The sequence below is a fragment of the Thunnus albacares genome, chromosome 7, assembly GCF_914725855.1.
Source record: "Thunnus albacares chromosome 7, fThuAlb1.1, whole genome shotgun sequence".
Lineage (NCBI taxonomy): Eukaryota > Metazoa > Chordata > Actinopteri > Scombriformes > Scombridae > Thunnus > Thunnus albacares.
The window spans coordinates 16,374,157-16,401,741 of record NC_058112.1 but is presented as its reverse complement, the minus strand read 5'-3'; the positions used below and the strand labels follow the sequence as shown (position 1 = coordinate 16,401,741).

Genomic DNA, 27,585 nt, shown 5'->3' with positions numbered 1-27,585 from the left:
TTAATAAAGACCCAGGGCAAAGTATAGAAAAGAAAAAGATCAAGAAACAACTGTGAGAGAAAGAGCATAGAATGGATGAGTTAGAATATGATCTGAATTTAGAGGGTTCAGTGGAGGAGTGGAGAACTCTTGAGTTGGAAGCTCTGAATGCCTCCCCTATGATAGGAACTGGGACATTCTCACCGCTGCCTTCTTTCTCTTTGAGGAGGATTTAACAGCCGATTTTCAAGTCTGCATATGCATTTTTGATAAGAATCAAACAGAATAAGTGACAGTAACTAAGAATGTAGATGGCATCATTGAAGATTACAAGAGGCTGTCGTTCCTGTTATCCACTTAACACTTGAATGTCAAATACATGAAAACACTCTGCAGTTATCAACATGCAAGGAGTATGGCCAGCAGAAGTGTGGAGTAACATTCTCAAGTGGGCCATTCACTCCTAATTCACCTCAAACAATCGCTCCGTCTGGCCTTAGTTATGGCAGATTGTGTTACATGATCCCTGGAATAATGAACTGGTACGTCAACACTGCCAATCCCACGTAGAAAAGAAAAAGATCTGTCTGTTCCAGCCCCTAATCCAGTCTGTTTGGGAAGCAGAGACTGTGGCGTGACACTTGTTTCCTATAGTCTCTAGTGTTCTCACTGGAATCTCCGAGCGCCAGCTTCCATTAGCATAACCGTGAGGCCCATCCACTCACTACAGGATTAGTTCAGCTCTCCTCCCACTGTCTGATGGCTCTTTATCCAGATGGATTCAGCCTGTTAGAGGTCCTAACCACACCATGGCCACTAAAGTCATTATCATTCACCACGAGAAGGAATCAGCTCACTGAGGGTCTGGTGTTTAGAGTGAGATTGACATCTCATTTGGGATGGTTTGAGAGAAAAGATGGGGGACTTCCCTTTAGACTATGATGGAGTAGCCAATAAATGCCCAATAAATCTGTCTTTATGCTTAACTGACTATTTAAGATTGTTAATCTGGTCTTGTTCCTGTAATGTTTTTTGGAACATTGATTTAAAATGTGGCCGATTCTCACAGAGCACATAGAGGTTTCTCACCAAGAGCGGCTTAAGCTGTTTACTGTTGTTAATAGAGGTTTGTGCATGGTGTAAAAGTTCTTAAACTTGTTCATTTCAGTGCTCGGATTTGGTAAATTTACTGTATGGGAATGATGTCAATTTCTTGTTTTTCAACAGAATGAGATCTGTCAAACTTTAACCCATATGACAGACTGCAAAGATTGAAAATTAAGTTAAGCTTGAAAATAACCCCATTCTAGGAACTTCTGTGTTCACCCATGTGATTGTTGAAGTGGCGCCATCACCAGACAGATGGGCCTGACAAGATGTATTTGTCTATTGTCCAGATAGTTCCATATAAACCATGAGCTACAACACTGTAATGTCAGCTTCACCACTAATCCATCAGACTCAGGTAAGTTGGATCGCTGATGTTTTTACTTTGCAAAGAAGCCAGTAAAAGAGCATGCAATTGGTATAGTCTCTTTGCAGTCATACTGTCTGGCGTCTTCTCCCAGTAGATGAAACTATATTTGTGATGGAGTCACTGATATTCTTTACTGATACTATAAAGCAAATATCAGTACAGTAAAAGTTGACTTGGCATTTTGGACTTGGACTAATGCATGTGAGCAAAAGGGAAATTAAATATTGGATTGGATTCTAATTCAGTGGACCCAACACTTTACAGGAACCACAACTCTTATGTTCTCATTTGTTATTGTACCAGAATAATGTGGTGTCTTTATGTCATGTGTCGTTGCTAATTGTTTGTCAAAGTGACATAGATTTAATTAAAAAAAATACATATTTATTGTATCTTAAGGTCTAAAACCTTTCCTCTCACTAAGACTGAGTTTCCACAAAATGTTCCGCTTTTATGTTCCACTGTTTTCCTGTTTTCATACTCTTTCTAACCTCTTGCCTTGCCCTAACCTCTCCTCTCCTACTACTTTTGCTTTCACAGTTTTCTTTTCTCTCATGCTTTCTATGCTCTCTCTCACCCTTTCTCCCACCTACACTGCACTCTCTTCTTTTTCCAATCCTTCTCTCTCTCTCTCTCTGTCTCTCTCTCTCTCCGTCTCTCTCTCTCTCTCTCTCACGCTCTCTCTCCCTCTCTCTCTCTCTCTCTCACTCTGACTATGCTGTCTGCCTCAGCTGTTCTCAGTTGCACTGTGTGCCTTGTGCTGTGGGGACAGGGCAGAGCTGCGCTGAGTGGGGCTGAACTAGTCCAGAGGAGTGTTAAGTAGAGAGAAAGGCAGATAGAAAAACAGATTGAAGGGGGGAGAGAGAGAGTCAGCACAGATTGTGCTTAGCAAGCAGACTGGATTAACAGCTGAAACAAACTGGACCTGTTTTTCTTTCTTTAGCTGAAGGTAGAGACTCAACGATAACGTGGATGGCTGTTTAGACAGAGCTGCATGCTGGTTAGGTACCAGGACAGGAAACTATGGCAGTCATACCCAGACCTTGCCACTCTTCCTAGCATTCAGCATGCTGGTGCTCCTCTTGTATTAGTGCTTAGTTTGGTTAAGTTTACCTTGGACCTTGGACTTGCTGCTGTTGGAGGCTGTCTTGCAGTGACATTGACCCATAACCCCCAACTCTTTTTGCAGGTTCTGCCTCCCCTGGAGTTGGACTCTAATTTTGGCTTTTTGACCCCTGGAACAGGAACGGGTTTTTGATCTGGCAGGGGACATGACCTGCTGAGAACCAGTCTGGACTGACCCACCAGCGTTTACTCATAATCACGGGACAACAGGAACTTTTCTTCCAACAGCATTATCCTCTGCAGCACTAAATCTGAGTTGACATTTAGTGTCTTTAGGATTGCGCTGGAGGCGTGTATTTAAAGGACCTCTCTGGCTTTTCTTGCCCCAGGACCATGGGCTCTCTCTGGGGCAGTGTTGTGCTACTGTGTGGGGTGGTTCTGCTCAGGACAGGGGGCGGTGGAGCCCAACAGACCAAGAACAATGTTCCCCGGCTAAAACTTTCATATAAAGGTGAGTACCTTGAATTTGTACTGTCCTTCATTAATGATAAATCTCAAAATTATTTATCTCATTTATCTATATCATCATTTTGTTTGAGGCAAAGACTATATCCTAGCTTCTTACCTTTTGAGCAAATACATTTAAATCCCTAAACAAAAGTTGTTAGCAAAATTTAAAAAAAAAAAATGCCCATATAAGTTGTAGTAACTGCAATATTCTTAATGGCCCTGTGATGCTGTGGCTCTGATTACCTGTAAAAATACCAGCAAAGAAAACTGAATTGATGCATTTAAATTCAGTCTTTACCACTAATGTCCTTTTTTTTGCTTTATCAGGTGTACGCTCTGGTTGTGTGACAGATTCATGCAGATACTGTATGTTGTATATAATTTCAGGAAGGTAGTTAAGATCCATTTTTTAACATAAAAGCTGTTTTAAGGGTGTTGGATCATCTGCATTTCTCTAAAGCAAGTTCTCATTTAATGTCCATTAGTCATGCAGATAACTTTTCCAAATATAGTGTTTATGTTCCATTCATGTTCCGTACATTCAATTCAGCTTGACAAAAAAACAAAAAAACAAAGAAAACAAAAACAAAACAGAAAAAAACTACTCTCCCCACACATAGCAGTAAAAAATAGTATTGTTAATGAATAAACAGCTGGGACTAATAGTTTGATGGGACAACTTTATTAAATATACTGTTATTATGCATTTAGGGCATGGCAGGTACTTAATTTGCCAAATCAGAAGAAGTGCTCCTGTCTAATGTATCTCTACAGTACTACTGAACAGCGTCTTACAGAAGTCTGTCTCCTATGCACTCTCTTGTCCTGTCTCCCTGTTCCTGTTCTGATCAAGTGCTGTTGTCAGTTTTGCAATGAAAAGTGGTGCCAGACATTGACTCCCTGGCAGTTGAGCGTCATTTATTCCTCCCTCCCTTTCTTTTTTTTTCCTGGATGTCATTTTTCCACTCCGTTCTTTAGTGCATGGTAATTATACTCAGGATGAATGGTGTAGGTCTGTTTCAGCAGATGGCTTTCCCAAAGAGAAATGTTTCTCGCTCAGCACTGGGAGATCCATAATTATACACACAAACATGCACACACATACACACGCACACATAAATACACGGCCATCTGTAGATAGCTAATGATACCTGTGAGCATATCAGTCAGTTAAAACCACATGCTGTCAGTTTGGTGAAACACGCCCATGCAGTGATATCTGTATTAGAAGTCGGGCCCTCAGGTAGCAGCCTGGCCAGCCTGGTTATTTGGCTCCCATTTCCACATTCAGCAGTTCCATTATACATCATTTGCATTTTGGCTGGTGGGGATAATATTTGGCGCCATTGCTGGCTGAGGAGTTCTAAGATATTGGACAGGTATAATTTTCATGCCTGAAACATGGTGCAAATATTATTCATGTAATACTGTAGATTTTCATCAAATATTATCCACTGTAGGTCCCATTAGGCAAGTGACATGGGATTATTGCATTATGAATCATTTATATCATCATATAAATTATTTATTACCCCTGTGATAGGTGAAGCAGACTCACATTTACTCATGGAAGGGAGGAAATCAGATGATTCACTGTGGCGAATTAAAGAACAGTACCTTCCTAGACAGCCTAAGAAGTCTTGAGGAAGGGAACGTTTGATCAGTGACATATGGGACTGTGAGGTAAAGGAACTCTGACCCCTACAGGTCACTGGGAATACTGGGAGAGAATCTGTGTGTGTCCAAATTACTGTACTGTGTCGTGTGAGTGCAAGCAGACTCACACTTGCAGATGTTTTCTCATATGAACACAGCAGGGTGGTGTTTATCTCGAAGGCGTGAATCTGAGCAGCAGCCTGCTTCCCCCATGGTATGAGCTCCTCACTGAACATAGTTATACTCTCTTATGCATTCTTTCTGACCAGCCACCACACACGCATACACACACACTTACACACACATCCCCAATCTCCCTGCTGAACCCCAGGGGATTCAAACTGATCTTTAGAAGTTAGGGTTGAGGGGCAGAAGGGCAGTGGAGTAGGGGGAAGGAAAACAATGGTACCCCATGGCTACCTAAACATGAGCTAAGGTCCAACTGTATCAACAATTAAGTGAATGGGTGATGATGAGGTAGTAGGTGGCTGTGGATTTATAGTGCATTGCAACACCTTAAATTAATTAACTTCACATATGATATACTATGTCATAAATTGATATGAGACCGATTCACATCCTAGGGGTAAATGGATCCTCTTGGGAGTAAACAGAGATCCATATGGTTTACAAGTTTATGAGCAAAGTAGAGCACATGTTGTTTACTGTCCAGGGAAGGGAAGAGAGGGTTTTATAGGATATGGGTGTACTGCCAAAAGTACTCCTTCTCTCTGACCTGTCCACCCCTTTCCTGAGCAAAGCCAAGGGCTTGCGCACAAGCACACGCACACTTCCACACACACACTTCCACACATACACACACACATACACACACACACACACACACACACACACACACAGGGAAATACATTCACACAACAGCACAACCAAATCGTTACTCTTGAATACCAAGGAAAGGAAGAGCCAAGAATGGAAACTAGAAACTACAGTAGGAAGCCCTTGTTTTCACTGCTCGCAGAATTGTTCTTCTAGTATCATATATTAAGCTGTTTTGTTTATTGTGTGATTCTTGTTTTCACCGTGGCGTGAATTGACTTTAAATCAGAGTTGGAGAATGGAGACGTTCTCTTAAAGACCTTTAATCCAAGCATGTTAAGAATCTTTGGTGCGGAGATGGGTTTCTCAGGGTGTGTACAGTATAAAGTCTTGGCCATGGGAAGGCATCCTATACATTCAGCGAGCTAGATGTTTGGAGGCTTTCTCGGGTTTTGAAAAGTCTGCTCCTCTACAACCATGTGGAGAGTGTGTGTTCAGTTTATGTTTGACTTGTTTCTCCAGTAGCTTTCAGAGGAGTCTTTGTAGTCATTTGACTTAGTCATCATCTGCACTGGTTGCGGAGTATGACACTTTGAAGAATACATTTTGTTTAAGAAAGTCTGCTTGCATAATCTTCAGTGCTTATGGCTATTAACAGCATAGTGTGATGTAGGGCTGGGCACTGTGGTTGAAATCAATATCACAATATTAATGAGAGCATTTTTCCGATACCGATACACAGTATCACATGACTGCAGTGAAAGACGATATGCAATCATTTTGAATTATTGCTGGGCCATAGTGTGACGTATGTTATGCTGCTGACACAAACCTTAATGCCTAAGACATACAAAATTTTCCTGTCCAGCTTGCCATATATGTGAAAGTTTGAGGAGGTGATTGCTCGCATTTTTTCTTGACACTGAACAAATTACTTGACTAATGAAGCTTTGTGGTGCTTTCCCCGAGGCATGGGTGAACCAGTGACTGTATACACTTAAAGTGACGCAGTGATACATTTTGTTTTGTCGGTGTGCAATCATACACTCAACCATGTGAACAATGAACGTCAATGAAGCTCCTGAGCCTGGGCCGAGCATCATTGTTCCTATTTACAGTACGGCCACACGTGGGTTATTGTTAAGACGTGTTTCTGCTTTTTCTTAGGAAGCACTTAGATAACACTCCCCATGCCCTCCAGTCGAGAACGAGAAAGAGAGAAAGACGGAGAGAATGTAGGGTAAAAGAATTTATTTTTATCAGTCTCACATGGGACTGTTGATTCTTTGCATCCATTCCATCTGCCTGCTCATCCCTCTCTCTCTCTCCCTCTGTCTTTTTCTCTCTCACTTTCCATTTCTCCCTCTCGCTCTTCTGCTCTTTCTGTCCCTCACTCACAAATTCATTGTAACAGAATATGGCAGTGGTAAAAGAGAGAGAGGATGAAATAGAGAGAAAGGGAGAAGGAAGAGAGACAGAAAGGAAGAATAAAATAAAATGTTTTTTTTTTTTTTTATTAAAGCAACTGGGGAGTGTAAAGGACATAAAAAGAGACAGTGAAAGAAAAAGTAGGCAAACAGCTGGTAAAAAGTGACAATTGCAGAGTGACAGGCCTGCCTCAAACATTGTGGGGTGAAAGAGAAAATTAGTAAAATATGGCAGGGCAGCAGCTGACACCTGTTACAGGCAGCATATCCTCCTATCCACCTGTCTGTATGTCGTTGTCTTTCTGTCTGCCTGTTTGTTTGTCTGGATGAAGGAGTCTGTATCTTTTGGACTCTGAAACATTACAGACAGGCTTTATTATTTATTTATTTATTTATTATTATTGTGAAAGTTTTGTCACGGAGCTTCAAAACTGATTAAAAAATGTGGATTTTTGGCTTGAAGTTACAGGTTAAACAAGAAAAAGGTGAAAAGCATGTGTTGCTTTATGCATGCATACCCACCTGTTATAGTTGACCAGAGGGGACACCAGTTCAGACATGTATGCGCTACCACCTCTGGCGTGGCTTGGAAACATCCTGTCTCTTTCCAATAACACAGACCACAGCATGCTGCATAAACACAAATATACACAGAGAGGTCCACACACGATACCCATAGAGTATCTGTCTCAGGATGATTAGCTTTTAATAACTTAGCGGTAGTCTCTGTTGAATGGTCTGTTGCCATGGACACTACTCCCATAGACTCATCTCCGAACCAGAGGCCAGTGTATGTTTATGGTGGGTGGATATGGTGATGCCTTTCCCTATTCTCTCACACAGGGATGTGGTTTGAGGAGAAATGTATTCATCATGTCTGTGCAGTTTTCCTGCAGTTCCTTGACACCGTGGTGTTTATAAAACAGGTGTATTATTCTGCCAGCAGTGACTTATTTCCTTCAAGTAGACATATTATATACAAATTACACAGTTTGTGCTGCTGGCAGTTTGTTTTAAGGACCAGAAGGATCCTTCCTTTTTCTTTCTTCAGGGGCCTCATCACTGTCGCTGGATTCCATAGTAAGGAATTTGCTACGATTTGCAGAGCCATGCGTATTTCTTACAGTTCTGTGGAGCACAAGTAAAAATATCATATGTGGAGGATGGCTTCTCTAGCTTTCTCTCTTTGTCTTTCTCTCCCACACACAAATGCAGCCTTGGTGCAGGTGAAAAAGGGTCAGAGGTAGCAGGCGGGTGTTATTGTGTTGTCAGTGAAGGGCTTATAGTGAATCCACTAATGATTGATCACCATGGCTACAGAGGAACATAAATCTGGGACACAGCTTTGGACTGGGCTGAGAAGTACTTTTACAGCAACTTTTTCTGACCTTGAGTTTCTTTCCATTCTTAAGATGGTGGCCGTGTTATGCGCAGCCCAGCAATCACTTCGTAAAATTAAATTACACATATTCCAAATTAATTGACCCAATAAAATGCTAATAGAATAACCTACTGTAACTTGTCCCAGATCAAGCAGAACTTTGTCTGATTTACAGGCACATAAAAACACTTGATGCAGATGAATAATGTGGATAGTGGGAAGCATTTCCTGAAACATAATTTAAATTGTGTAAGGTTTTTCATGGATAAAACAGCTCTGGCTTGCATTGCTACTGTATGTCTCAACCAGCTTTTTGGATTTGGAACCAGTCCCATTATGTATCTGAGTGACTATAGACTAGATCTGTTCTTTACAACCTCAAGAATGCTCTCAAATCCCTGAGGTCTTATTAAATCAGGTTTAGATGTTTAAGTTCTCAGAAGACTTTGGACTGGGGAGTCAGAGAGCCTGAGGGCTGGGTCACACAGCACCATCAGTTTATATTTGTCTAAATCTCTCCCCATCAGCACTGAGGCACAGGAAACCAACTAAATCACAATAACAACAAAGACAGGGTGTCAACCCATTGTATATTACTAACCTGTGTGTGCAGCACATGTGAGTGAGGCACGCATGCATGTGCAGGCATTTCTATTAGCGAAAATGTCTGTTTTTGACTGAATGCCAATGCCAAAATGTTACATGTAGACAAGGAAATTTGGAATTAGAGCCAAGTGGTTGTTCATTTTTTCATTTCTTTCCCACAGCTGTGTTTCCTCACCCTTTGACATTTAACTATCATTTTAAATCCATTTTTTTTCATGTGTCTCATCACCCTCTATTTTTTTTCCACTTCCTATGTATGGCTATTGTTACCAGCATGCTCATACTGGCCCCCAAAACAGAATATTCACTGACTCAACTCTCCACAGCTTGTTAATTTAAAACAGCTGAACATTTCTATACAAAACATTGACTGGACTTACATGTAGATAATAATGTTTCTATTTGTACAATATATCATTATAATTGTGCTTTTATTCATCCATTATGCTTTGATGCCACAATGCTTTTATAATGGGTTAATAAAAAAAAGTCTAATGCGTCCATTATTATCCCACTTTTACTACTCCCCATAAAGCTTTTTATATAACTTTTGTACAAAAGATGCCTATGGCTGGATATTAAAAAACTAAACTGATGAAAACTCTTTTAATTTGTTTCTCTCTTTCTCAGCTGCCAATTTTGAACAACTTTCATGACCCATGTTTTTCCCTGAAAATTCTTAGTAAAATTAGAATGTTTATGAATGGACAAATAGGTCAATTTGACGCCCTCTCCACTCCAATTTTCTTTTCTTTTAAACCAGCTTTGCTTTAGCTTGTGTCTTCTCACTCTCTCGGGTTCTGACACACTTCAGAGAGGGGGCATTCTCCCTGCTAAAACATTCATGAGCTTTTTTGTTATTTACTCCCCGAGAAATAGGGAGAAAGCAAGAGAGCGAGAGCACCAAAGGAACCAGTTCTCCACTGTTCCATAACTCTCCACCCTTTTGTGTGGGTGGTCAATGGGAGGGGGTCATAGTGTGGTTTTGCGGGTGAGAACAAAATGTGAGAAGGAAAGAGCATGAATATGTGTGTGTCTGTGTCTGTGTGTGTATACACATATTACACAAAAGGTGTCATAATGCCATAGTCATAATACCACCTTTAGAGGTCGTTACGGTAATGAGATCTTCAATATCTGTTTGTGACAAGTTTGGCTTTCCACTGTGAAAGCAGTGTCGCTTCTTTGGCAGACTTGGCAGACCCTCAGATTACACAACAAAACGTGAGCTGTTGCCCCTAGTTACATGTTCTAATAGTTGCTGCAGTTCGCAGTAATCCTGCAGTTTAGACTGTGGAATATTAGCAGAGTAATATGACATTAAATATTCCTCCCAGTTTTCCACTGTGAGTGGAGTTCTGCTTGGCTGCTCTGGTCAAGGTCACTTCCCCATGCAGACAGTTTGATCGTTGGCTCCTAGTGCTGGCATTACCTGCCCAGTTCACTTTGGCTTGGCAGTGCCTCTTCACTATCTGTCAGCTGCCTTGCTTGGCCAAGTTGCACAATTTCTAGTCCTGAGATCATTTTGTAAAGGAAAGGCGATGAACATTTTACACACAAAAATACGTAAAATTATGTGGTAAAAAGAACGAGAGCACCAGTGTATATAGGCAAAACATCCTAATCTAACATTCATTCTGATTTATTCAGCATGTCCTCAAGGCATAGAGCAGTGATCCTCAGTGGCAGTGCATATGGCACATACAACAGGGCAGACAGACTAGTGAATGGAGAGGTGAAGTTGTGGTCACAGGAATTCTAGGTGGTTGGAAATGTTGAAAGCTTTCTAAAACTAAGGATGTTTCTTTCAAGCAGCCGCTGGAAATTGAATAAAAAATGTAATATAAATATTGACCTGATGGATTTTCTACAACTGAAGCATATCTGTTTTCATGCTGCCCTCAGTTCTTTTCATTTTCATGAAAAAGATTATCATATTATGCTGATCCTGACTTTTCTTTCCTCTTTTCTCTGCAGATATGTTGGAGTCTAACAACCTTGTGACATTTGAAGGCCTGGCCAACAGTTCGGCTTACCACACCTTCCTGTTGGACGAGGAGAAAGGGAGACTTGTGGTGGGAGCCAAAGACCACATCTTCTCCTTTAACCTCCTCAACATCAGCAAAGACTATGCACAGGTAAAAACACCATGTTTGATTTTCTGTCTGTCTGTCTAGTGGTTTCAAACATTCATCCATCCATGACGGTAAGTATATTTGCGCTTCTGACCGACTTAATATCTACCTTGAGTGTGTGCATCTTCATCCAGAGTGCCAGTCAGGGGCTCAGGTATCTCGGGACTCACTTTTCTGTTTCTACAGAAAAGTGTCTCATGAATATTTCAGACCAGTACTGTCGCACACGATCACACGCTGTGCCAGGCATGTTAGCTGCTCTTTGCTCACCTGGATGAATAATGGAGTAAACTGAAACAAAGTGGATAACAAATCGCATTGTGACCCCTTCAACCCTCATATATACACATGCATGCACACAAGCTGTAGCTCTATTGACTGACTCTGTGTAGTGATTCTTTTCTAACATGCTCAGTAACTGTGTCTGTGTTGCAGATCCCTTGGCCAGCTTCTCCCGCCAGAAGAGATGAATGCAAGTGGGCAGGAAAAGATCTCTCGGTAAGAACTAAAATCATCCATCTTGCGAGTGGGTGTCAGCATCTTGCCCCTACATCCCCATAGATCTTTTAAAATGTCTTTGTTCTTCTTGTACTGAGAGAGATGTGCAACTCTGCAGTTCTCAAAGTAAACCACACATTTTGCACTTGTTGTTGCACCGGGATTACATGGCATATGTGCTCCATATAGACTATATATTGCATTTTAATCGCAGACAATAAAAGCTGCTATAGAAAAGCTGCTAAAGCAATAAAAGTTGCTTTTATATCTCTTAGCTTGTTTTCCCTAGTGTGTTGACATATCCAATCTGTCACATGGACAACACACTGCCTAGCTCACCATAGGCCTGATCATAATCTCAGAGCCGAGAAATAGAACATCATTTGACCTTGTTTCTCTGTTTGTGCTGTTGAATTTAAAAGTATGTGTGTACATAAATTCCCCTTTTTTGAAAGATATTTTCCTCGAGGAACAAGCCAAAAGTGGAATTGTCCCTGACTCACTATAAATTGAGTTTGCAGCATTTAAATTGGAGAGACTCATTTATTAATTTTAAATTAGAGGAGCTGCTGCCTGTTGGAAATTAAGTATTCAAACACTTTCAGTTTAGCTACAGTAATAAAGACAGCTAAACTATAGTGGAAACTACATCATAAAGCATCATAAAGAGCATTATTATTATCTTGAGCCTATATTATCATATATCATCCAGTAATATATTTGAAAACACAAACACTTAATCACCTGGGACGTCTAATAATTTGTTTAGGGTGATAATCTTTCATCAGATTTGATGAGTTCAAGTCAAAACTGATACAAAAGATGAGCTGATGTTGCAGCATTAAGATCTAAGAGCTTTTTCAGATTCCTTACCTCACTCAACCCCTTCATGACAAGCCAAGCATCACATCTCCCCGTATCTGGCCGAGTGCAGTTTTAGAGCAGCTTGTTTGCTGTGGTGAAACTTTATGTAAACACACTGAGAGGTTGTTTCTTCCCCCCCGCAAGCTGCATTATGAATTCTATCTTCAATAAGGCCTAAGGCAATGGACTGGAATGTAGGATCATGGTGATTCTGTTTGTGCCTCAGTTCACAGCCTGGGCTTTGGCCAGGACATGGCAAGCTCTCCTATCCCCTCCTATCCTTTGTATGGCTGATTTGAATGGCCATGAAGTCGTTTGTCTGTTTTCTGTAAACACTGTGGCATGGATGAATAAGGTGCCCTTAAGGGTGGTCTTTCCGTTATAGAGTCGGAGGAGAGTGAGAATTAAAGGGAGGTGGAGAGCGATGGAGAATGAGTTCACTTATGCCCCCTGATGCATTGAAAGCAAACACTTCTGGAAATGAAGCATAGAGGAGAGAAAGAGATAGATGGGTGTGAAAGGTGTGACAGTCCACCCACAAGAGAGAGGAAAGCTGTAGCTCCTGCCTATAGCAAATATGTTTATACTGTATCACCTTCTCGGTATCATGATGCAAAATATTCAGAGGTGTCACAAGTGTCACGCTGCAGAGAGACCTTGCAGATTCTTATAATAGCCTGTTATCGCCTGTAATAGTAATGTCAATTACTCACATAAATGCATACAGTATGTTGTAAATCCAAGGAAAGACACTGCTGAAATGACAACAAAAGCTTTCATAAACAAAGGCTGCTGTCTGCTGATGACCTAGTAAAGCCAGATCAACGTAGTCATGCATACTTTGTGGTGTTATTGTCTTTTTTCTGTTTTTTTTGCTTTTTGAATATGTGATGACACATTCAGTTTTATTTGAGGTCAAGTCTGCTCAGGCATGTGCTACCAGAGCATGAGGAAATATATGTGCCTGCCATATGGCACCAGAGCAATATATACAAAACACATACAGATGCCTGTTGTACCACACAAGGAAATAAATAAAAAAAACAAGATGGAAATAAATCCCAGATCTGGAAGATTACGCATAATAAGTAAGTAGTAAGCGCAGCCACAGAATCCAAAAAGATACTTATTATCTCAATATCACAACATAATGATAAAATAAAGCCATAAGAGCCTAGTAGAAGGCAAAATCATGAACAGCACTACTGACAGACTGACAATCAGCCAATATACTGCTTTATTCTACTGTTGTAAACTCCATTTTGGTATAGGGTTATTATGGTTGACTTCCCTCCTTTATGGATTTCACAGTAATTCCATGGGACATTATGCAGCTCAGGTGCATAAAAGCTCTGCGGCCAGCAATGACAGATGTCACTGAGTTCAGAGAGAAAGACTGAAGCGCGTATGTGTGTCATGGTAGATGTGCAGCGAGGAGAGCTGTAAGAAGAGGAGGTGAAAAAATACAGAGTCAGGGATGATCATGCTTAATCTGGTCATAAATTATTTCCAGAATCATTACTCAGCATCATGCTGGGATATAGTGGGCCATCTCTGGGGAATTACACTCAGCTGTGCTCTCTCTTATCATTACAGATCTTTTTAAATAAGTATCGGATTTTCCTCTATGAGAGGTCTGACCTATTTGTTTATCCTGCAGATCAACAGTAAAATGGATTGGCTTCGGTGTTAACCACTTTCTACTGACCCAAATGTGCTGAGTGCTTAACCATGGCACCAATGGCCACTGTCAGAAAAGACTGTAAAATTTGTTTTGTGGCAATGGTCAAAAACTCCTCTATCTCACTGATTCATATGTTCTTTGTCTCTGACCCATCAGAGGGAGTGCTCAAATTTCATCAAGGTGTTGCAGCCGTTCAACCAGACCCATTTCTATGTGTGTGGGACAGGAGCCTTCCACCCTGTGTGTTCCTACCTGGAGGTGGGAAAGAAACCAGAGGTATAAGCACATTTCTTTTAGTATTTTTTGTAGTAGTATTTGTTTAAAGATGTGAAGGACCATGTCTAGTTGGGTGTGAGTGCATTCTCCTCCCAATAAATGATTTGCTAAATACATACAAATGGTTTCATTCAGCAAAATGAGGTGGAAAATTAAATACGAGTTTCCATAGTCTGCAAGATTTCCAATTCATCACTCTAATATGGAACTGCTGTGTGTGTGTGTGTGTGTGTGTGTGTGTGTGTGTGTGTGTGTGTGTGTGTGTGTGTGTGTGTGTGTGTATGTTTGGTGTGTTCATTTATGTATGAGAGAAGGAAATTGCTCTCTTCTCCTCCAAATGTCACTGAGTCAGACTTATAAATGTGCGTTTCCTATTCATTAGACAGCTATTTACAGACGATTAGGGGTAGGAAATATCCCTGAGAAAAGCCATCTACTGTATATAGATCATAATCTAAAAATGTAATTCATCTGATGGGTTCCCTATGAGTGCCAAGGTCACTAAGTCATAAAGAATGATGAGATTTATTGTTTTCACTCTCAAGCCTTTCCTGTTATAGTTGTACCAGTGGAAACATGGTTTAAAGTTAGTTAAAACATATCCTGTACGATAATGCTGCTTGTTAAAACGACTCTTTGAAACAAACCACAATGTCATTTGTCATCATTTGATGACTACATCATTAAATTATGTTATTCTGTGAATCAACATAAGAAATTTGTCAACTTCATGGTCTGGACTAAAATCTAAAAATCTGCTTATTGAGCAGCCAAAATGATTGGCTGCTCAATAAGCCTTTGTAATAATATCTTGACTGAGTGAAAATTGGACTTAGAGGCTGAAACAAACCAATTAACCCTCAAATAAATAAATCCATGTATTTTTTTAACCTTGACCGATTGTTTTTGATGGTTTTCTCCAAACCTTAATGTCATGACATGCTTTTAATGCATACTGAGGCAACTCCCTTTTCCTGAGTAATCCGTACCTTCAATGCCCGTATTTAACACTTCTTTACAAGTCCTGTGACTTTCTGTCTCTCTTGTCCAGGACAGCGTGTTCAGACTGGAGTCTCACATAGAAAATGGGCGAGGGAAGAGTCCCTATGATCCAAAGCTGCTCACTGCATCCATGCTAATTGGTGAGTTTAAGACCGGATACTCTGTGCTGCTCTTCTATGTGTTAGAGGAAGCTCACATAAAAACATGGGAGTCCTGAAAACACCCTCTGCCTTGCCCTTTCATTTTAGCAGATATATAGGGTGTAAACTAAATTCCTGTCATTCATTATAAGTGGATCTGCTCTGTAGTTGGTATTTACACATTGTGAACCCCTCATTGGCAGACCTGTAAACTCTTAAGTGTTGGGCGTGTGGGGCAGGTTACATTTTATTGGGTTTTCTTTGCATTGAATCCACAGTTTTTGTCTAATAGAGCAAGATTGTGTGTGCATGACTTTCCTCTCTACCCCCAATTATTGCCAGTCACATTGTGTTATATCACAACATTTAACCTACCAGATGGCCATTTTCCAGTCCATCACCCCTCATCTCCTCTCCCCTTTCTCTCTCCCCTCTCACCAGCATTATTATGTACTCCCCCTGTCTCACACCTCTGTCCTGTCCCTCCTCATCTGCTCCACCATCCATTCATCCTTCCCTCGCCTCTGCTCTCAGCCCTGCCTACTGTTTTAATGTCAATTTCACACTCCTGATGCTCATCACGTCAGTCACTATCTGTGTTTTCTCTCAGGACTTCATGTTTACCTGTACAGTTAAGCCCCTGAACAATTCCTCAGACTTTTACACCTGCATCATTGGGGAGAAATCACCTCGGACTGTTTTCTGATCCAGTGTTACTATGCTAACACACTTCACTCTTTTTACTGTCAGATGGGGAACTGTATGCCGGAACATCAGCTGACTTCATGGGGCGGGACTTTGCCATCTTCCGCACGCTTGGCATGCATCACCCAATCAGGACGGAGCAGCATGATTCCCGTTGGCTCAATGGTAAGTGAGAAGAGGAAAATCATTATCTCTCTCTCTTTTTTTAAAACCTATTTATTTAAGAAATAGAAAAACTATCAAATTAAAAAATTTCAGTGGTAGTTGATGATGACAGATCTGATGATGCTGTTTTCACTGCCTCAAGGGTCTGCTCTTGCTCTTATTTTATTTCCTACTGTATCTATATGCTACCATTGGGTTTTTACATTAGTTGTTTTAATATAACTTTCCACTTTTGTATAGACAACACTCAACTGTACTTGCTAGATACTTCATGGTAAACGCTTTTCATTGTGAAGCACTTTGTAACTCTTTAACAAAAAATACTTACATGATTCTGTTTATCCCAAATCTGTGCGTCCATATATATTGTAGATCCCAGGTTTGTGGGCGTTCATCTGATTCCAGAGAGTGACAACCCAGAAGATGATAAAATCTACCTGTTCTTCAGAGAGAACGCTATGGATGGAGAGCATGCTGGGAAAGCCACACATGCTCGCATTGGCCAGCTCTGCAAAGTACGTGTACACTCAGCTACATGTCCAAGCAAACACACACTCACACATACTGGCTCTCGCATAGGGAAATTTAGACACACAAAATGACACACACACACACACACACACACACATACTCATACACTCACACACCCACACCGGCATTATGTGAAATAGCTTCTGTATCTGGAAAAACACTTGACGGGTGTCTGAGTGGCTTTCATTATGGCAGCTTTTCAGAAGCTGTTATCTGTGATTATTTTTAGCCTGGAGAAGAGTGGGCTTTGTTGTGCATGGTACAATCACCCCCTGAAGACAGAAACCTGAGAGAAATGTTAAATGTCACCAGAACCTGAGAGGCAAAGACGTTGTCAATGGCAGCACTGTTATCCTAATGCCCTGCTTTGGCACTGATCGGGCCTGCTACACCCTCCAGCTCCAGGGGACGGTTATGTTAAATCGCTGGCCCTCTATCAGCTTTCACATTCCACATCCTTTTCATATTTATTAAGCAGAAATCCACGAAGTTGACTGCAGATCAGTGAGTAATGTCCAGCCTCAGCCTCCCATTTTACTGCATGTCGTGCTTCCCTCATAACAGCCTGATTGCCCAGAATGTCAGGAATCTGCTATGCTCAACACAAGACAAGACATCCATTATGCAAGATGCGGTATTAATTTGGTTCTATGCATATTTGGACACATTGTAATTTACTGTCATAAATCAACACCAAGATGGATAGATTTTTATGAGCCAGCAATTCTCTGTGTATGTGCGCTATGTTCTGGAAGACAAACACAATACTGTGAGGCACACAGGCACATATTAAGGGTGTGTGCTGGAACATACTTAGACATCTTCTGTCTATACAAGACATAGACTATACAATGACAGGTTTGTTTAATAAGTACGATAAAAACACATTCTGCGTTCCAAATATATCATCACCATTAATGAAAAATTTCTTTTTCAGATAGTAAGCGTTAAAAATCTACTTCATGGAATATATTTTAATAACACATTTTCAACAACCAACAAACACAATTAATGGTATCCCATGGTCAAATGTATGTTGGAAATGGTAAAGTAACTGTAGAAAATGAAACATTCATGCCTGTACTCTGCCTGTACAGTGTTCTCTGAAATTGAAAATTAACTACTTGTCTGAGTTTTACAATTAAGTAAACTTCTGCCTGTGATCTGTCCAACAGAATGACCTGGGAGGTCACAGGAGTCTGGTAAATAAGTGGACCACCTTCTTGAAGGCTCGACTTATTTGCTCTGTGCCTGGCAGTAATGGAATAGACACGCACTTTGATGAACTACGTGAGTGAATGTTCCCTCATCGTAAAATGTGTTTATACACACATTATTTGCAGAAGATGAAGAAGACATGCCATATTTTCAGTGGAGGATATGTCTGTAATATATGTCTGCCTTCTCTTTGGCTTTCAGAGGATGTTTTTCTCATGAGCACAAAGGATCCCAAGAGCCCAATCATCTATGCAGTATTTACCACTTCCAGGTACTGTGGCTAAGATTGGAATAGTTGTGGCCACAATCACTGATTGCATGACACGTTTTCAACAACAACCTGCCCTTTCCTTATCTGATTCATTTTCTTTTTTCCATTTAGCAACATCTTTAAAGGTTCAGCTGTGTGTATGTACAGCATGACAGATATTAGGAGAGTATTTCTGGGTCCTTACGCTCATAGAGATGGACCCAATTATCAATGGGTGCCCTTCCAGGGACGCGTTCCCTACCCACGACCTGGCACAGTAAGTGTGATAACCTTGACTTTTGAGTATAATCTTAAAGTAAATTTTCCTATTTGTTGCTTTATAGATGTTAAAACAATTACCATTTTCTCCACAGTGCCCTAGCAAGACATTTGGAGGATTTGATACAACCAAGGACCTTCCTGATGAAGTCGTAACCTTTGCCAGAAGCCATCCGGCCATGTTCAATCCTATCTACCCAATTAACCATCGACCGATCATAGTCAAAACAGATGTAGACTATCAGTTCACCCAGATAGTGGTAGATAAAGTAGAAGCAGAAGATGGACAGTATGACGTCATGTTCATAGGCACAGGTATACCCTTTTATACATTTGCATATGCAAACAGAAACATTAAAACAGTGATTACTTCATCTGACTGATTTAAAGACATAATGAGTGAGTGAGCATGAACTGTAGACTACATATTAACTCAGGTAATGTGTGCTTTCGTTGTGTGCTAGACATGGGGACAATTCTGAAAGTCGTGTCCATCCCCAGAGGCTCCTGGCATGACCTGGAGGAAGTCTTACTGGAGGAAATGACTGTCTTCAGAGTAGGTTATTCTCTCATCACTTGCATAACCTCTCCAGGTCATATAGGATGACAGTAGTGTCAAATATTGATTTGTAATATTTCAATATTATTCTTACAGGAGCCAACAGCCATTAAAGCAATGGAACTTTCAACAAAACAGGTATTGAATTGTCATTACACAATCTAACATGCATGATTCATGATTTAACATAGTAACACATGCAGTAGGTGAAAGCACTGTAGCCATAGCAGAGACAAGAGACGGGTGAGTGACAGTATATGACAAATGTCACAAGTGACTACTGTTTTTTTGTGTTTGTCTAAAAAAAAAATCCCCATGGTTTAGAGAGTGAAAGCTCTTCTGTATAGGTGACACACCTTGCTGCAGGGCTGAAAGACAGAATAAATATTTGTCTGCACATTTCAAACACATTGAGATCAACTAATGTGTTATCACACAAAGATCTCAATTGTTGGCTTTTAAACCAAGAAAGAACTAGCCCATCAACTTAAATTGCAGGGAGAGACAAAAGACAACAGCTAACTGACAGGTAGGGGAGTGCTGAGCACCTATAATAAATTGGTCTGTCCACATTCCTGACTTGTATTTTCGTTTCAGTAACAAACATAGGCTGAGCCAAAAATAGATGTATTACTCAAAGCACACCATCTATACAGACTTAAAATCAAAATTTTGGCTCTTAAGACATAAAATATCTGATATTGAAAATTTAGGTTTTTTCTCCTCTATTTCTGCAGCAACAACTGTACCTGGGCTCAGACATTGGCGTGTCCCAGATGCCTTTGCACCGGTGTGAGGTTTATGGGAAAGCCTGCGCTGAATGCTGCCTGGCCAGGGACCCTTACTGTGCGTGGGATGGCACTGAATGCTCCAGATACTTCCCTATGGCTAAGAGGTACAGTATACATACTCTACATTCATACTTGTCATGCTGCCATCCTGCCATACTGTTTAACAAGCTGCTTAACACCTTGTACACATTGACAAAGTGCTTCAAAACACTGAGCAGACATTTGTGAAGTTTGCCTAAAACGCAATATGATACTTCCAGCCTATCTCACAACAGCAGAGCTGGCCAGGTAATAATAACTATTTATTTTTATATAGGTACACACACAGAATATGAAGTATGCTTTGCATAAATCAACACATTCTCGAACTGAAACCCACTGCAATGCTTAGGATCATATGAAACCACACCTCAATGGGAAGATGTATTTGTGTTTTACTTAAGAGCAACCTGCTTTAGATTTAAACATGACAGATGTAGAACACATGTTTGAATCATGCTTGTTTAAGAATTACTTTTTGTTAACATACAATATTGAGGGAACTCTAGATCAGATAGAGGGGTTTTCATGTACAGTAAAGATTGAGGACATTTGCATTCAGGGCTCGCAGTAAGGCACACTTACTATATAGTGCAGGCTTTGTATATTTGCCAAAAAACCCCAAAGCTACAGCATCGTATTTCTACCAGAAAGCTAGAAATATAACCTGCCTCATGTGTTTACTGTAAATTAGAACCAATGTTAGCAGTGTCTGGAGGCTGTCTGGGTGAACCAGGGGTGAAGTAGGTGTTAGAGGTTTACTTGTAACAGTTATAGTAGTGGACTGATCTGTGTGTGTGTGTGTGTGTGTGTGTGTGTGTGTGTGTGTGTGTGTGTGTGTGTGTGTGTGTGTGTGTGTGTGTGTGTGTGTGTGTACTTGTGTGTGCTTACTGTACAGCCTCCCACTCATAGCTCCATGGGGCTTATTGATTTGAAAGCTAGCTGCACAGTATCAAGTTCTCGCTGTTAGTTGGACTCCAGAGTCTTACATTCAGAAAGAAGGCAACCAGAGCAAACTCTTACCTCCAATTACCAGCACACCAATGCTAGGTTAGAACAATGGGAGGCAGAGAGGGTGAAGTTACCAGTTTGTTTTGGTGTCTCCATAGTTTCTTCAATAATTATTTACAGAAAATATCCTCAGGGCTATGTTAGACACTGTATTTGAAACTTCTCCTTTGCATCTGCAACCCAGAGAGATGACAGGCTGGAGTGATTGATTAGGTTTGAATTCCTCTGTCATACACACCCAGTAATTAAAGATTTTCTATGATGCTACAGGCTACCCACTGTTAGTTTATCTATTTGCTTTGGCTTTCAACTATTGCTACACAAACACAACACATTAAAATATACACCTACACACAAACAAACTCCCTGTGCATACATATTCACACGGATACAAAGAAGTAAATGTCTCTGCTGACTCATGAAGGTGTTTATATTTGTGTTTCTGCAGGAGAACAAGGAGACAAGATATCAGGAATGGAGACCCACTCACACAGTGTTCAGATCTGCAACACCATGGTACATATACAGAAAAATATGTTTTTATGACTTAAGTATTTTAGAAACTATGATAATAATCAAGGCGATGTTTGATTAAATATTTTTCTATTGGTTTTAGTTCAGACATCATAATAACATACTGTATATACACTTTTCAAATAGTTTATTGAAGCAAATAAAAAACCTTACCATTTTACCAACTGCACAACATGTGATTTTGTGTTGAGGATTTCATTCTACTTTGAACATAGAAATGGTCAAAGCAGCTAGCCTTTCCTGAGGTGATCAAAGAATAGAAAACTCTGCATGAATGTGTGTCATGTTGTGTCTGTGTGTTTTATGTGTTTCTGGTGGTGTGAAGATTAGAGTCCGTCCATGTGAAGCTTACAATTAACAAGTTCAGGATTTGTCCAAACCCTCTGTCTATCGCCAAGCCCTCCACTCTACTGCTCTGTTAGTGGTCTTAGTTCAAAAATAGGACTCATACTGTGGTCCAGTACACAGTCTTACTCTCCTAATTTTATTTTATACTTTTATTTCATTTAACTGGAAAAAGAAACAAGAAATTATATTATTTAAAGCTGTGGATTTGAGGAGGATGAGTTCAAGCACACACAAATATTTTTAACACTTTTGATTTGTGCAATTTGCTCGTAGATCCCCAAATGTGAATTATTAGATTTACAACAAGATTTAAGAAGAACATATACCTTACAGTGCAAAAATTCAACTTATGTGCATGGCACATACTGCATAAAACTCAGGTTTCAGTTATAGCCCATTTCCACAAATTACGGCCTCTGTGGTGGGGGCCGCCTATTCTAAAAATGATTGAGTGTGATAAGAGAAGAGACAGAATAATGGCACAAAATAATGTAAAATGCAGTCACACACTCACATGCACACACACACACACACACACACACACACACACACACACAAAAAAAAAGGAATTCAGGCCCCAAACAGAGGCAGTTCTTGGAGAACAAAGCTTTGTACTTTTCAGTCAGAGAAAAGCACAGCGAATTGAATAAAGAACATCCCAAAAGCTGGATATAGCTGCATGGGTATAGAGTTTCCAATGTATCAGCTTGTTAAAGAAATCACATAACATTCAGCCATAACCACAACCAGTTATCAAACTTGCGACAAACTACAGAAATCATGTAGTTACAGTAAACTAAAAAATCCTGTATGACTGATATATTATGATTGTTTGTCTAGATGAACTAACTGGGCAGACAACTCTCCTGGATAAAACTGTGTATGGTGTGGAGAACAGCAGCACTTTCCTTGAATGCAGCCCAAAGTCCCAGAGAGCCCTGACATATTGGCAGTATCAGCACTCCACTGAAGACCGCAAACAAGAGGTTGGCACTACCTCAGCAGCACACACATATCTATTTTGTTGAAATAGACTGAGATACAATCTCTTTGCAGAGCTTATAATTAATGATAGATGGTACTTCTTAATGAAGATCATTTTAGATAGTACAGTATCATATTTTATTAAATGCCATCGTTGATCAAGTGAAAGACATTTTGTGTAATCAAAACAGCCATCAGACATAGCTGGTTAGATTTCATGACCACATGATATTATAATTGCTTATTCTGAAATATTGAATCTAATTTCTTTCCTGTCTATATCTTTCTGGCCTTCACTCTTTCTCTATCACTTCCAATTTTCTCATGCTGTAGATCAAATCAGAGGAACGTTTCATCCGCACAGACCAGGGCCTGCTGATTCGCACACTTAACAAGAAGGATTCTGGCATCTATCTGTGCCAGGCGGTGGAGCACGGCTTCATGCAGTCGCTTTTGAAGGTGACCTTAGAAGTCATTGACACTGAACGCCTGGAGGATCTGCTACATCGTGATGAAGAGGCGGCTGCCAGTGCCCCCGTCCAGGACCTTACTACACCTCGAGAAACTCCCAATCAAAAGCTGTGGTACAGAGACTTCCTGTCTTTGGTCAACCACCCGACTCTGAACAGCGTGGATGAGTTCTGTGAGCAGGTTTGGAAGAGGGAGAGGAAGCACAGGAGGCAGAAAGCTCACCTGGTGCAGCAAGTACAAATACACCAGCAGCAACAGCAGCAGCAGCAACAGCAGCAGCAGAAGGTTGTGGTGAGCCCTCACAGCCACATGCATGCTCAAGGGCTGGCAGCCAAGTGGAAACACCTGCAAGAGAGGCAGAAGGGACGCAACCGCAGGACCCACGAACTGGAGAGGGCCCCCCGCAGTGTCTGACTTATAGACCTTGACTTTATCGCCAAACCTGAAACCGTACCCAGTTCTTATTCTGTAACCCTGATTAACTTACCCAGTTTTTTCCTTCATACTGAGTTACAGACTTCTTCCACAGTGACTGGATAGAAAAGTAAAAGTGTAATACTTCCCTGATCTGCCGGCTGGTGCGTTCTGTGCGTGGGCAGCCATGTTTACAGTACACCAGTAAAGAGGACTGCAGGAAACAGGATGTTGTATCACACCAGACCATTGGAGCATATTATCTCAGCTGGCCTCTGTGGCCTGAACACCGCAGAGGGACAGTGTCAACCAGCACAAGAACTGAATATATAAACCCACCCTATAGACCTGACTGACTCCATGTTGAGATGGCTGTGTCAATGGCATTGTCTCATGGCATGCTAGTTAGGTGTCTTTGTCAGTGTGCAATTAATGAGATACCTGGAAATACCTGAGAATCTCTTTTCTACTACACAAATATGAAAGAAGAGGAGGTGGGATTGTATTAAAAAAAAAAAACAGCCTGGACATTAAAGTGGACTTGCAGCGGAAATACAAGCACGAAATAGGTGAAGCTGATGGAAAGCACAAGATGGGTTTTTGCTATTAAAGTTAGTTTAATCAATCAACATGAGAGAGAAAAACGCCCGAGCACTGCACGAAACTGGGAGCGACACTCACCACTTGTCAACAAATATAACTATGTAGCTACGATGTGTAAATACTGTATTCTGTGACATCTCATACTAAAGGGAATGGCTTGCAGTTGTCTTGTTGCTTTATGTTGTTTCCCATGATAGAAATTTATTTATGGAAAAGTCTTTTGAAAGCAGTTGTAAACATGGAGATTTTGTACTAGTCTGTGTGTCTACGCCCTAGATAAGCTTCCCAAACAATAACAAAGGTTTTATTATTCTGTTTTGTTTATCTAGTGGTTTTTTTTGTTTTTGTTTTTGTTTTTTTGGTGGGGGTGGGGTGGGGGCATCATCAGATTCCTTCCAGTGTCAGCAGTCATAAAGTTGACTGTCACTTCGCAGGGACGTCTGCCAACTGCATCATCTCAGTGCACAAAATGTCATCCTGAGTTCTTCCAAGTTGACTTAATTCTTCTTTGTATACACTTTGTTTCCACTACATGTGTATTTATTGATATACAGTTATGTACATTGTGAAAATATTTTCCGATGTGCAGTCTTTTTTTGTCCCTTAGTATGATCTATCTGTAATTTCTCATTTGATTTGATTATTTGAGTTACAGGACCAATCTCCTAAAATAACTGTATTATCAGAAATACTGTAATAAGACTGGAAATATCCATGAGTTATTTGTCAGTATAGGTCAATATTACATGCATTGCATATCAAATGCACTGAGCAATAACCCAGTATCCATATTGTATTTTTCTTCCACATTTATTGCCTCATATCCATATTCTTCACAGGCAGCGCAGTGTAACATCTCCATTTCACTGCATGAAACATAAGAAACCTCTAGTTTTTGGGCATAACAATTAATATACAGCACACATAAACACAAACCTGGAATGTAGCTGTGAACATTATGTAAATAGAAATACTATACTCTATGTTTGACAAGTATGACACTGTGTACTAGTGCATGTGAATACTATTGTAGTGTTCCTGTTTTGCCATAGCAATGATATACTAGTCTGATGTTGTCACTGTTATTCTGTTGTTTTCTTATGCAGTACACAATATTAACTATTTCAAAGATGTAAATATTATTTCTGGTAGGACTCTAAACTGTATAATTGATAATTCCTGAGGTAGGTATTCAAAAAAAGATATAAACATGATCTAAACAGGATCTCAGCGTGGATTTAAACATCCGCAGACCAGGTAACAATTAACAATGTCAGTGGAGCGTTGCAAGACGTCAGTATGTCAGATGTCTATTGAGTGTTTGCAAGCTTCATCTGCTTTTGGAATCTATGATGGTGGAAAATAATAAACAGTTGGAGCCAGTCTTGAGAAAGTGATTTTAGGCTAACTAGACAAGTTGGAAACCAGAGTTGTGGAACTTTCAGTAGAGATGGGCATATGATAAGATCATCATTATGAAGAGAGAATATAGGGTTCCTCACTGCATCTGTCATGGACATACAGTGAAAGTGAGGAAATGAAGTGCTGCTGCTGCTGCTTTTTTGGCATGATTATGATGATGGTGATGTTATTCTACTGATCTAATAAATGTCTCTTCATAAAGTGCTGGTTTCATTAAATCTATTTTTAATGTCCTTCTATCACAGTATGTGGTGAGTGAGAAGAAAAGTTTCCTGTAGCGTAGATGATCAGATTAGATTTTGGAGCACCTTGCTGCGTACATTTCCATATAAATGAAAAATGTTTTTTAGAAACTTGTGTAACTTATCCTTAATATTGAGACTCATATAGTGAAGTACTTTCTGTTATGTCGAGACAAGTGCTGTATACTGACATAGAAAAAGTAGTGATTTAATTAGCTGAAGTAATTAATATGACTGATTATATATTAAAAATCAGCATGGTTAAGGAAGAATGTCAGTCAGCTCATGCCTCTTATTTTATAATGCGTACTGAATAGTACAGCAATGTACTTTGGTGTGCCTCAGGCAGTAGAGGAATTACTGTAAGTTGTTATTAAGACCTTGATGTGAGATGTGATGTGAATAATACATGAGGGTCCCTACAGTTTTCAACTGAGACCCAGCTGTTTTATTTGCATACCAACAGGAGTTGGTGGTTAAAGATACAGTACGTAACTCAAACAGAATCAGTAGAAATAAAATGTAGAAAAAAACAACACATTTTGTCAAAAACACATTCTCAGTGGTTTGACAGAAGTTAATTTCAATATCCTGCAACAAAATATAAACTGTGTCATACCACTGCCCTCTAGAGGCTGTAATAGAAAAGCACATGTTTATCCAAAAATGGAAAAGATTTCATTTTTTCCATCTGTTGTATAGAAAATAGTGATTATTATGCTATTGGTGATTGATATAGATATAGCAGTTCTGGAGCTGCAGTTGAAAACAAAACAGACTTGTTGTGTCTGTTGACATCTTTGGTCACCTTTGATACAAGGTCAAAGGTCAGATGACATATGTCCCATGTGAGTTTTGACCTTGACCTCCAAACTCAGTTCAACTGCTGCTGTGGGAGCTTGTGAGTTTCAGTCCAAACTGCCTAAGGCGCTTCAAATGGAACATTAATGATATGTTTTGATGTGGGAGAACACACACAGTTTTCATCTGGGAACAGATGGATACTTTATGAGAGGTTGTGGAAAATGAGATGCATGAGAGCCACTGTTGTTCTTAAGACACAACACTACGTGAGGCTCAGACAGAGAGAGTAACCCCTGGGCCACACTGGATGCGTGAGCAGCGCGTGTTCGTCACGGAACCTCTTGCTTTTCATTTCGGCGCCCATGTTAACAGGTTAGAGCGGCCACACTGCCCGCGTTAGACGTTACGTTACGCCTGGGACACACTGGATGCGTGGGCAGCGCGTGTGCGTGTGTGTCGCTGAACTGCTGCGTCTCTCACGCTTGCAGCGTTCACACTGGAAGCGTGTGTGCTGCGGCGCTTCTGCCACTGGCAACCCTATCTTTCTCGTTTTCCCTGTCCTGCTGAGAACCGCGCGCGTCACGCGGAGAAAATAGACGATACCTCGAATCTCTAGATGAAGCGACGCAGCAGCCTCTAACCTGTTAACATGGGCGCCGAAATGAAAAGCAAGAGGTTCGGCGACGCACACGTGCTGCTCACGCATCCAGTGTGGCCCAGGGGTTATACATACCCAAG

At 40.5% G+C, this 27,585-nt stretch overlaps 1 protein-coding gene across 1 annotated transcript; it reads left to right on the top strand.

Annotated features, from left to right (window-relative positions):
- Window positions 1-2,195: 2,195 nt before the first annotated feature.
- On the top strand, window positions 2,196-26,003 carry sema3ab (sema domain, immunoglobulin domain (Ig), short basic domain, secreted, (semaphorin) 3Ab). Its single transcript, XM_044355816.1, has 17 exons — window positions 2,196-3,032; window positions 10,856-11,016; window positions 11,449-11,511; window positions 14,216-14,335; window positions 15,387-15,477; window positions 16,228-16,347; window positions 16,720-16,862; window positions 18,054-18,168; window positions 18,298-18,367; window positions 18,479-18,623; window positions 18,721-18,940; window positions 19,090-19,181; window positions 19,281-19,322; window positions 19,922-20,079; window positions 21,474-21,541; window positions 22,748-22,893; window positions 23,225-26,003. Exons 1-17 carry the CDS (start codon window positions 2,915-2,917, stop codon window positions 23,774-23,776), a joined length of 2,424 nt encoding a protein of 807 aa, XP_044211751.1. The 5' UTR covers window positions 2,196-2,914; the 3' UTR covers window positions 23,777-26,003.
- The last annotated feature ends 1,582 nt before the right edge of the window (window positions 26,004-27,585 follow it).